This window comes from Pipra filicauda, unplaced genomic scaffold (genome assembly GCF_003945595.2).
Source record: "Pipra filicauda isolate LSUMZ 115617 unplaced genomic scaffold, ASM394559v2 scaffold5_size6683894_pilon, whole genome shotgun sequence".
NCBI lineage: Eukaryota > Metazoa > Chordata > Aves > Passeriformes > Pipridae > Pipra > Pipra filicauda.
This window is the reverse complement of record NW_024104754.1, coordinates 2405340-2418271: the sequence shown is the minus strand read 5'-3', so window position 1 is coordinate 2418271 and position 12932 is coordinate 2405340. Positions and strand designations below refer to the sequence as shown.

The following is a 12932-nucleotide window of genomic DNA, read 5'->3' as shown; positions in this document are numbered from 1 at the left end:
CTTAGCTACATAACACTGTCTTCCTAAAGTCAGGTTCCCTTTCAAAAGAAATCTCCCATTTCACTGTAGCTATGGATATATTTTACTCCTCCAAAAGGCTCCAGATTCCCTTATGCTAGAGGCTCTTGGAGATCTGCACAAAGGAATTTGCAAAGATCAGACTCAAAGGTCTCTTTTGTATAATATACAGCAGAAACAGGGACAAAACAAGAACAGGGAGAAACACTACTTTCACAGAAGCATTTCTAAATGTTGGCCACACCCTTCTCTCATGCTGAAGTGTGTAAAGCTATACTTTAGAGCCGGAGCAGCCTGCCACTCATAATTACCTACCATGCAGGATGAAGCTCCTACCAGCCCTACAACACTGGAGAATCAAGTGGCAGAGACAGCTTTGCTGTCCTCCTTTCACTTGGTTTGAGTTTCTCCTCCTGCATACCACTGGCCTCTGGTCTTTGCTGCAGAGCAAACTAAAGAGGTGACCACAGAACATAGAGAAGGGACAAGAGTACCAGCTAGGACACAAGGCCTAGTGTTGGTTAAGAACCATGTTTATCCGTAGTGGATAAACCCTAAGCTGTGTCATAGCTCTGGCTGCCATATCTTTACTACTGTTTTTACAGTCAAGGTAGTTTAAAATCAAGCACTGTAGCTCCCCATTGCAACCCTCCAGGTTGATACTGCCAAGCAGACACTGCCTGAACCAATGGAGGGAGACAGATGCTTGACTCTTAAGGATTACAGTTTGCAAACAGAACGCCCAGGGATATTTTTCAAATGGTTTAAAGTTATATATTTAAAATATAGTTGTACATGTAACCAGTGCTTTGTAGAACTTCATTCACTATGAAAAAGACAACTAGCTTCAATAAGCCATTTTTTGCCAGTATGTCAATTTTTTTCCAAAAAAGGGCCTTTTTTAAAGCTGTTCTCTGTAACAGTTCACTTAAGATCTGTAGAAAAAACAAACTTATATTTCTCTATTAGAAGAAATTGCATTTAAATGCAATAGGAGAGTTGGGTTAATGTTATGCAGAAAGACAGTTCATGCTTAGCACAATAGGCCTTAGCACAGTGCTTTATTCTTTCAGGAATGCTAGCTCTAAGTGAAAAGTACAAGTCATAAGCAAGTACAGCATAAAAACCCCAGGGCCTTGCTGGTGAAAAGGTTTGCTCATTAAGGCTGTGTCTCATGCTGTGCTCAGAACAGAGGATGGCCCACAGCTCAGTTACTGGAAGCTCGCAAGCGTTAAAGCAGACATACAGATATCTACTGAGAACATACAGTATCTGTACATAGGAAAACATTCATCCTTCATTATTTCATTACTGCATGTTCACAGCTGGAACATAAATGCAACTTTATTCAAACAACAGCAATAAGCTATGCCTTGAAAACAAGTCATATGTAAATGGGTCTGGCTGGAATCAAGGTTACAAGTAGGGTAAAACTGCATAAGTAAAATCATATGCTACTGCAATCACTTGCTTTGGCTAGTGCTTTAAAAACAAACAGGTATCAGTATTTTTTTAACAACTCTGTTGTAATATGTCTCGCCATGCACTAACCCTGTGGTCCTCCCTCTGCCAATCAGTGGTTGAAGAGCATCACATTTCGTTAAGAAATTCAAGATAATGCAATGAAGGTTTTTGTTCAATTTATTAATAGAAATGTAGCAATTCTAACAGCTGGTAACTGGCCAGTGAAAGTTATGTTAACTATAATTATGAACACAACCTTAAATTAACACTTCAAACTTTGACCCCCTTTTTCACAGAATGGAAATTTGCTGCTTCTCAAAGAAAAAGAACAGAATAAAAAAAAATCTACATAGGTTTCCTAAGATGCCTTCTGCAAGATACAAATCATTCTTACATTTAAGACCAAATCCTTCATCCATTAAAGTCAACAACTTTCTAGATGAAAAAACAATTTACTGAATGCAAACAACTTTTAAACTTGAGAACTCTAAATGAATCAACAGGACACTACTTAAAGTGCCCATGTCCCAGTATGAACTATCAGTAACACCTGGTATCTAATGTACTGACGAATTTTTTAAAAAGTATTGTTATTTGGAGTGATGTAATAAAATGGACTTTAATTGGCCCAAAGAACCAACTACAGACAACTGGAGCATTACTTCCTTGGTGTGTTTTGAGATTTACATAGACAAAGCTCCAAACACTTTCTGACACAAGATGAAAAGTTGAATTATTGTCTACTTACAGGAGTATTTGATTGTTCAGTTAACTTCTGCTCCCACATCTTCAAACGTCGCTCCCGTTCCTTTAGTTCCTGCTCTTTAAAGCTCAGATCACGCTCCAGTTTCTTTAGTCTCTCTAAGGTTGCCTCAATTTCACATCTGCACAGAGACAATTTGTTACGTCCTGTCTTTTCCCGACAGATATAAATTGTTCATAATTCCCACCTGAATGTTAATTAAATCTGAAAGGCTGAAAAGTACAATACTAGCTCAAGCAGTTCATTTAATTACCAAACGCAAAGTCTTCCAGAGCTGTAAGAACAAATTGCAATGTTTATACTTGAAAACAACCATAATACCTTCAGTTGAAGAAAAATAACATTTAAAAGAGTAAAATGCCATATAATAACAATATTTAAAAAATGAAAATGCCTTCTTTCCCCTCAACATCATGAAACATGACCTTATCCATAAAGAAACTGTATTAAGGACTGGTAACAGGACAATCCTTAGCAACACAATACAGGCAGTCTAAGAAGCCCATTTGCCTGAGTTTAACTTGGCCATAAATACTATTTGGACTTGCACTCAAATGCACAGAAGCAGTACTGGGGTGTTTTTCCCTCTTAACTTCCTGTTCCTTTAGGTGAAAATATAAGAGCAAGAATACAAACCATGATATGACCCAGTCCTGCAAATGGTCACAAACACAAGCTTCTCAAGTTAGGAACAGCTGTGAAAAAGATTTAGTTTACTTTTCTCTACTTCTCACTGTACATGCAAAGGTATGAAAAATATTAAAGGCGGGAAATGAAGGCAGTACTCTGAGAAGCTTCAGACAGCATCTTTACTTGGTTTCACTGCACGTACCTCCCTTAACAAAGTGGTTTCTTTTGACAAACTTTCTGATGGACAGTATCTTTTAAACACATGAATTGAACCGTTCTTGGAAGAGAATTTAACAAGCTTTGCACTACGAATTCACGGGTGTATACTAGAAGGTGAAAAGCAACTCTGTCACCAGATTCGGACACATTTTTTGCTCACAGGATAACCAAAGAAAAAACTCCAATTCGTATCAGAGCTTGTATTTGCATTTAATGAACCATTTCTGTGCCTGTCTGGGAGACTGTGCACTGCCTGCCACCTGTGTCCTGACTATTGCTTCAACTAGTCTTCGGAAACAGTTGTGGGAAGAGTCAATCCCAGTATTTTGTTTTCCTCCTAGGAAAAGCTAGCTCCTAAGGAGACAGAGATCCTAAAGAGAGCTCTGGAGACAGCTACTGGGACTCTACAAGGCCAAATATTCTGCTCAAACTTTCACTTTATTTTTCCTGCATAAACACACTGCAAACAAAATATGCTCCTTCTGACGTTTTCAAAAAGAAAATAAAAGGAGTAACAGAGTTAGCTGCCATTTCTATTTGGGGTAGGGAAAGAGAATTATTACTTTCTGTAAATCTCCTGTCCTAGCATGGAATGATTAAGCTCTTCTCCACGATCAACTTAAAAGAGTTCGGGCTCTCAATGTGGGAAAATCGCATACCCAAACAGTCTATTTAAGCAAATGAAATAATATATATATTCCAAATTTTACAGATTTCTCAATTTAATAAGACATCTCTGTCAGAGAGTAATGCTTACAAAGTACAGTGAAAGGATTCAGAGCTGGAATAACTAGCAAAGTCTACTGCAAACTCTAGCACCATGCTTAATTCTACTGCAAAAATCAGCCACCTGGGGGCAAAGACATTTATCACACTTGAGTCTTGCTGAGCGAGCGGTTCGATGTGGTGGTCAGAAAAAATGCCCCTCTTAATTATCATGCTTCAGATTTCAAGCAAAATTCTTTATCGTATTTAGGCATGCAAAGGTCAAGACTGATCTCTGTGCTGGGTAGAAAGTGGTGATAAATCCTAATAAAGAGACAATAAGGGAATAAAACAGAAAAGCACCAGAGAGAAGGTCAGAAAGTGACTCTGCTCCAAACATTCATTTCCCTATCATAAACCCTTTCCAGCAGGTGCAACATATACTATGCAATCTACTGTGGGAACTACAGAGCATTTTGAGGACAACTGCAAGTGCAGCTTTTCTTAGTGTCTCTCGTCATCACCACTACTTACATACAACTGTATAATTTTTAAAATATGTAAATTACATTATCTTTTAAAATAACATTCTGAGCTATGGAAGTCCTGGTAACAATAGTTTTCTATGCGTCAAAAGTCTATTTTGTGCTGTAATTACCTCTCTTCATTAGACAGAAACTTCTCTTATAATAAAAGGTCAGTCTGCAAAAACAGTTGCATTCTGAAAAATAATTTCACTGTATAATGAAACTGTGTAATTAAAGAGAAAGCTACCGTACATTGCCCACTTAATGAGTCTTACTCCATAAATGAAGCAGCTTGAAACATTACACATGGTAGGGCATGTGGATTTGTTTGCTTCTGTAGTTGTGCACTCTGAGTTTACTGGCTTCTCTAGAATAATCTCATTCTGTGACATTGAAGAACGTATACTGTATTACTAGAAACCATAATGATAAACATTCACAGACTAAAAACAATGACTGGCATTTGTTTATATGTCTTGAGTTGCTACTGATACACTAATAAAAGTATCATTAATAAATTATTTTAATCATTAGAACAGCCACTCGTGGGGAGAGGATGGAAGGAGAAATGCAGTTAGTATATATGACTAACTGCAGACAAATGTGATCTCTCACTGAACTGGAACATCATTACTTCAACAGTAATTTTTTTCTACTGTAATAAAAGTGACTTGAGAAAGAGCTCCAAAAACATCACAAAATATGAACTTAAAAATACAGCAGATCTGCGCAACTCAGGCATAAGACAGCGTCCCTATTCAATTAAATAACAAAAATGTGCAGAACACTTAGGAAATATGATACTGAAATATTTTAAGGAAATTATAGAACAAACAGATTAAAATGCATTATTAATATAATCAGGACCAGAGAATGCTTCAAATAAAACCACATTATAGATAGGTCAAAGTGTCATTTATGTTATAAACTCCACCAGTCATGTATAGACTCAGCCCACTGTCAGTTTTCACATTGTCACTAACTGGATAGTGACAATGAAGTTACTTGCTGTTACAGATACAGTTTGTGCATGTCTATACAGAAAGAACTTCAGCTTTCCTTTCTTTAAGAGTGGGAAAAAATGTAATCCAGCTTGTCTGAGCTTTGATTTGCTTTGGTAAGTGCAGTATCCTTGTGAAAGTGCAGTATCTGGATCACTAATTCAGAGGTCCCTCAAAGGAACAAGCATAACCTTTGCTTTTCCCAAGCCCACCCTTCTCTAGGGTTCTAAAAGCCAGCCTTCATTAAAATTCCCTATTTTGTGGTAACACATCTCATTCTTTCCCTACTGCTCGTTCCACTATCTCTTTGCAAATCACTGTGGGATAAAAAAACATGAAAGAAAAAAAAGAAGCTACGAATAAAAGAAAAGATTTTTCAGTGCAGAAGTTAAAACATGTTAACTTCGGCGCAATTGTTTTTAGAAACAGTCTTAGTCTGTTTTAGTTTATCCTTTGGGATCACTTTATGCATCTTTCATCTACTTCAGGTGGCATATTTTTTGCATACTTTCTGTTAATTTGACTTCACATTCATGAATGCCTCCATACAGACATGGCTTTCACATCAGGGAAGGCAGCCATTACCAGAATTTGGGTTGGAGAACAGCCCTCTTACCCAGCTTCCAAACAATTCCCCACACAACTTGTGCTCTTTCTGTACTTTGTGTTTTCATTTCAGTTTAATTCAGAAATCATCTTTGCTTTCAGGAAAATCATGTCCCATCAGGAATTTGTATTTTCTCTCTCATATTTCTTTGTCTTCAAGTTGTTTATTATCCCAGAAAAAATGCCAAATTTATCTTTAACACAAGTCCCCATAGTAAGAACTTTTTCTGTTACTTGAGAGTGCCAAAGAGCGTTTTGTTTCTATATGGCTTTTCATTAATACCTTTTCAGACATTCCCCACCCGAGTAAGCTAGGTGCATCAAAATAAAATTTGCAAGAAGAACCTGGGCCACCTGAGTCACACCCCAAGAAATAAACTGATTAAGTAAAAGAATAGAACTTTGTTAGCAAGTGCCAGCTAGCACAGCTTTCATTCTGCTATACTGGCAAGATTTAAGTAGGTATTTGCTTTTTCCTAAGGGCATTTGAGCACTTGCTCCTCTTTTAAAAATATTTTTACAATGTAGGGGTGTATAGGAAGCCCCTCACTGGGGGATATTTTTCTTTCAACCCTGCTTGTATTCTGTCTACTATCAAAATCACAATATGATGCCCACAGTCTGCACAAACAACGGTGCCATGAAACAAGTTTGCCTTGAAATACCCAACATTTGTCCCAAGCCTTACACCACGGATTTGGGGGGAAGGGGCATACTGATAAAGCAGTAAAAGCACCGCCACGGATAAAATCATTGGCAAACACTCGAGAGCCGGGTATTGGTAAGAGGGCACTCTGAACACTGCTCTCCGGGGCTGCGGGGGACCCCGCTCCAGGGGGGAGTCCCGCAGCGAGGGCGATGGGACAGAGAGCAGGGCAGGGAGCGGGAGTGAGCGCTGGGCTGAGCGCGGGGCAGGGAGTGGGCCAGGGAGCGGGGCAGGGAGCGGGGCAGGGAGCGGGGCAGGGAGCGGGGCAGGGAGCGGGAAAAGGAGCGGGGCAGGGAGCGGGGCAGGGAGCGGGGCAGGGAGCGGGCCGGGCGGCGGGCCGGGCGGCGGGCGCAGCGCGGCGCTGCCGCCAGCAGAGGGCGCGGTGCCGCCGCAGGCCGTCCCGGGCCGCGGTGCCGGCGCTGCTGAGTCAGGGCAGGACCGGCCCCGGCCCCGGCTATTTATACCCGGCCATGTGACCGGGGGCGCCCCATCGCCAGCTCAGTTTTTCCACTCGTCCCACTAAAACTCTACGCCTTGCCTTTCCTTGGAAGGCAGCGGAGGAAACGTGGGATGCCGGGCTTGACACAAGCCCCATTTCCATGTGCTCTTCCCCATCCTCCACCCAGTCCCGGTTTCTTCGATGCCTGCAGGCTGGGAATCCTTCAGTACTTCTGCTCCCTGCTTGCTTGGCGCAGGGCCAGTGCTTCTTAATATAGACTGAGGCACGATCATCTGCAAAACTCTTCTGCCTGTGCGGATCTGCTTTCAATTTTCTTTCCCAAACAGAACGCTGTACTGAGAAGCAGTGAGTTTTCTAACCCACAAATAAGCTTTGGGGACAGGTTTCTGAAGTTTTGGCCCATACCAAATAAGAAGCTGGAACTTTTAACTGTAAAACTGTCATGTAATAAAATTTTCTCAAAGCTCATCTCCATTTATCACCACTTATGAATAACAATTACAATCAGCAATAGCTAAAATCAATATGCTCAAGCTGGCCTGAGCGTATGCTGGATGCATGGACACACAGTCAAGACAAGGGAGAGAATGCATAAGAAATGGTAGAACACATACAAGTGAGGACAAATAGAGGCTTGACTTGAAACAGGCTTTTTATGCCCTTTATCTTTTTTTGGTCTTAATATTAACATCACCTATACACTTCCTACGAAAATTGCATCAGTCATACATATATCTGAGGTTTTTTGCCCCCACACTATTGACTGGAAACTCATAATTGGTTTTAAGATGTGAATCACAAAACCATAAATATCATGATACCTAAACCAGTGTAATAATAAATAGAGGGTACAGCTAAGTGCATTGGCTCCTAATACAAGTTTCGCAACATTCTGGGCATTCCTGAAAAACAACAAGGTAAGTTATATTCTAAAAATACCTTAAGCACACATATTTGCTGCCAATACATCATCGGAGTCTGATGTCTTTCTGAAAAGAACGCTCATACCCATTTCAAGGTAAAACCACATCATTTCATCCCGGGAGGAAGGAAACTTACCTCCACTCCGCCTTGTTATGCAGGAATGAGTTACACTGGTCTGGAAGGTTGCTGTCATTTGACATAGATTCCAGGATTGAAATGATCTGCTTGAAAGATGGCCTTTTCTGAAGACAAAGGAAAACCAAAACAAAACAGAACATTTGCATCTATATACAACTACTAAAAATATGGGCAGGAATTTTTCAACTGAAAAACCACAAGCAACAGAAATTGCAATGCTCCTTTCTGAACACAGCAATCCTACAAGAGGACTGCAAGTTTGTAAATTTTTGTGGTTTTTTTTTCTCCCATTAAAGAAAAGGTCAGTTTGGGAAGAGTCACATAGGTTAGTAGGACTCGAGCCTTAGCTTAGTCTTTCATGTCTATCAGTAAACAGCATTAAACAACATTAGTAGCATCAATAATCATCTAGATTCTCAATTCCGAAGTTTTTCTCAAGCTAAGAAGGAAAATGCTGCCAAATATAGAAGGCTGGACCCATCAGCAACTGGTAATTAGAGAGATGGCCTTTTACAGGTACTAACACAAACTCTTCAGTGTGTGAACAAGCTATTTAGCTGCTCATCAAAAACGGTTTTCTGGCTGCAGTTCCCCTCTTGCAGAGGAGAGACTTTTCAGAAAAACCTCTCACTTTAGCTACCACAGAGCAGCCAGGGAAGAAGTGAAGATTGAGGCTAGGTAAGGATGCCTCACCTGGCAGCTAAGCTCATATCAGTGGTGTCTGTGCTCTTCTATCCTGGGCTCATTTACTGAACTTTCTGTTCAGGGCTCTCCATCCAGCACCCACTGTGCTCACTAATCACAAAGAGCAGTTAAAACTTTTCTGTATTTCCTACTTTCCCCTTAGTCCCAAGGGGAAGCTATGAAGTAGGATAATAACTGAAAACTGAAAAAGCTAGAGTTAAATGTGTTTCTTGAAAGAGCGCTGACTCTGTTAGTCTGTTTGACAGACCCCAGACAAGGTTGAGACAAAAGGTTGAAACAAAATGTAGATACATAATAAGGGGATGATGCACATTCTTTCTCTATCGCGCCTTTAATTATACCATTTCTGCTAAAATTACAGATGCCGCAATTAAAACGTGCATTTTAATTTGGAAGCACAAAACCAATTAGGAACAATGCTGAGGTGTCTCTCTCAGGAAGATCCAAGTGATTTCCACATTATGAAAGAAAGACAATTTCTTTATTTTAAATGTCAAACAGCATGAAAAAGTGTCAAATGCAAAACAAAAAAAAAGACAAGCTCTCTTATACTGTAATGCTGCACTATTCGGCTGTAACTGGAGGCTTTGTCTGTCATTTTTTGGTCCATCTCCATGATTTCAGGCAATGGGCAGTTGAATGAGCTACACAGCTTTTTTTTTGCAACAGACCTGCCCCAGCCTCCTATATGCTTATGCATTTTGGCCCCCAGCCCAGCATCCATGGAGCAGCAACCTGGGCACGCCTGGCAACAGGTGCCTGTTCACTTGTTGACATGGAAATCCAGCAGGGTCACCCTGCCTTTACAGGCAGCTGTAGGAGGCAGCAGTCCTCCCCTCCACATGCATGATGCTGCCAGACCAAACACAGCTGAGTAGATCCTCTCAACACACCCTGGAAGAGCCCAAACTTCCCCAGTCAGGGAGTGTGCGGCACTGGGGGTACAGAGCACAAAATCCATCCCTGGCACCAACAAGGACGACAACTCCAGTGCAGTTTTGTGGCAGAAGAACCTTCAAACTGCCCTCACACCCTTATTGTTGCTACAGCTGCGTCTCTTGTAACCACATGGTTACAAGACACAAACTGTTGAGGTGATTCAAGAGCCTCCCAAATGGAGAGGAAGCTGCCAGACAGGAGATGGTGGCTCCCCACCAATACACCAAGGTACTGCTACTGCTACGCCCTGTCCAACAGACTAGAAGGTGCATAATGTGCCTGAACTAAACTAATCCTATTTTCAGGAAAAGACCGAGAGCAAACATCCCCATGCTGCATTACTTACAACATTTTACGGCTTGTTCAGGATTATTTTACAAAACACTTTCAGAAGTTTTGCTTGCTCCTTTTTTTTTGGGAGTACCCTAGGAAGTATAAGACAGGGCTGACACTAAGTGAGCACAGTCAGCACTATCGTCAAGCCTGCCTGCACTAACTGGAGTGGAGATAATGATGGAGAACAGGGCTTTTACTAAGGGCGAGCAAAAGGACCAAACAAGTGATTTGGGAGGAGCAGCACCACACGTTTGGTGGGTCCTACACTACAGGCACAGGAGCTGCTGAGCTGTGCAACCGGAGCTGGAACAATTGCAGAGTCACACAGTACCGTCAAAGCTTGTACATCTCTGGCTGTGCAATATCTGCGAACAGCCAGCAGCTATCCTGCCAGCTTTGTAGCTGCCAGATTTACAGGTACCAGCTTTCCGTGGAGAAAAAGGTGACAGGAAGACAAGCCTACACTGCCATGTGGGTTTTGCTGGTGGTTTCTTGCCCCTAGGAAAGGGTAATTTCAGATTTAATAAATGCACTCTAAGTACAGAGTGGTTAAAACTGGCAAGAAGTGATTTGTGAAATTGGGAGCCCGAGCTGAGAAACCTTGACAAAAAAAGTCTTATTTTTGGTGGATAACTGCTTAGTACTTTCTAGAAAGTCCTTATAAGAGATTCTTAAAATATCCAGGCATGAGTCGCCTTTGAAAACTGTTTCCCTTTATATCTGTGATGCCTCATACTGAAACCTTTAAAATACATGCTCCTCTAGAAATAACTCTGGCTAATGTTTTCATTGTTTCCTTCCACTAAGTATTTCTTACTGAATAGGTCTGCACAAACCCAGGATATTTAATCCATATGACTTTCATTTCTTGCTTTCTCTCCGTTCTCAGGTTTCTGATTTCCATTAAAATACTCAGTAATTTATAAACATCTTTGATATGGAGATAAACCGAAGGAATAGATGAAATGAGAAAGAATCATTCACCTGTGTTTCAAAAGCAAGTAACCCCAGTTAAACAAAGGCACCAGTAATGAGCAATCTTGTTTCTACAATCTCGTACCCAAGCAAAAGCAACTTGTTTGTTAGAAAATTTAACATGTGAGCTGTTTATTTCACCTAGCAGTTTAAACTGCATAAAGACTACCATTCCAAATATCACGTAGAGCAATGAACTACAGACATTTTTCTCCACATATGATGAAATTTGTAAGAATTCAAAGCAACATTAATAACTCTGTCCATTCCCATGAGGCAGTTATGGTGTGAGCCATATCTGACACTCCAGCTGCTTTGCAGCAGCTCTACAAGTGTACTCCTTAGCCCCACAGTAAATGCGCATCCCTCTTTTCTCAGGGTTAAGCCACCAAAAGTTACCTTATGCTTTCTGTGGACTAAAAGTATGCACCTTAGCAACTGCCTTTGAGCAGCTGACATCCTCGAGCTCACCTCTGCTTGACCTTCAGTTCATGCATCAACGATCTGATTTTCTAAAGCTAATCCTGGCAAAAAGGGAATGTTACACAGAGCACTATTTCAGAGGAGCGTGCTCCATCTTTTGGCTCATGCAGGCCACACAGCCTTTTATCAAAGCATTTTGAGAGCTGTAAGAAGTGATCTTTTCCCAACACGTGACTGAATAAGTCAGTCACATGCCCAAATTGTGACCAGAGATTACTCCATTTCAGTCACGTGAACAAAGTATTTATAATTGCCTAACAGAAGAAGAGCTGCATGAAAAAAAATAGCAAAGAGCAGACTGTCAAAAAAACCCCTCTCACATGAGATTCACTCTTTGCACACAATCCAGAGATGTCTCTGGGAACAATGTTCCCAGAAGCCCACACCCAGGTGAATTACTTAGGCAGACAGAACTCAGCCTGATGGTTAAGCATCCTTCTTTTACAACATGAAGATCCCTCCCTCTCCTTGTGGCTAAAGCAAGGCAGAGAGTGAGCTGATCTAGTATGTGCTACAATTACAGAAAAGGAGCCCCAGCAATTCTTATTCTGAGGCCTTTGGTAGCGATACTGACGCTTGGGAGCAGTTATTAAAGATAAGTAGTTGTCATTGAAAGTGCTCTTCAGTAATTACTGACCTAGAATTTAAACAGCCTACTTGTAGATTCAAAAACTCAAAGCATTTTTTCCTCCCCTTCTGTGGGGAGGATACAGGGAGTTATTAAGAGAATGACAATTAAATGTCTGTTCATGTGGAAACCACATGTTGATGGATCTCAGTCTTCCAGATCTATTCTGTAGGAAAGCAACTTCTTGCTTAAAAAAGAGAGACCAAGAAGTGATATTTCCTTCCTCATATTATTCTTCTATGACTACTCTCTGGTGATAAAAATTTCTAGTTTAGAGAACCTAAATGCTATAATTTGTCTTAGAATTGGTCTTGGTTTCTCTGAAGTAGTAGCTAGCTTTCTCCTGAGTTTAAAGAAACGAAGTTCTTGCTGGTGCCTTGACTTGAGAAAAAGCGCATAATTTCCTCTACTTAACTATCCTTTCCTGTCTCGAATATTTTCATAAGCAAAGGAAATGGATGTTAATCCTTGGTAATAAAGCTAGTATGCCCACAGGCTCTTTCCAGCCAGTTTTATGTAAAACAGGATGGTAGCAGAGTCCATTTAAAGAAGCTAACTCTCATAACCTACAAAAGCTTTTACTCTCTAAATACTCTATTTAATTCCTTCCTTGTAGCAGCAGATTAATAATAACAATGGTTTGGCTCTTTAACTTTTTATTCTGTTTTCATGGTTAAACAGTACTGCTATTATCATATTATTACA

General features: G+C 40.7%; 1 protein-coding gene across 3 annotated transcripts in view; it reads right to left on the bottom strand.

The window, feature by feature from the left end:
• The window catches only part of MAP3K20 (mitogen-activated protein kinase kinase kinase 20), a 90793-nt gene that overhangs the window by 31589 nt on the left and 46272 nt on the right, over positions 1–12932 (bottom strand). For all 3 annotated transcript variants that reach the window (XM_027733540.2, XM_027733541.2, XM_039387981.1), the window contains exons 10-11: positions 8159–8265; positions 2231–2366 (exon numbers count right to left, since the gene is read on the bottom strand). In XM_027733540.2, the coding sequence (XP_027589341.1) occupies positions 2231–2366; positions 8159–8265 (243 nt within the window). The remainder of the gene's footprint in view (positions 1–2230; positions 2367–8158; positions 8266–12932) is intronic.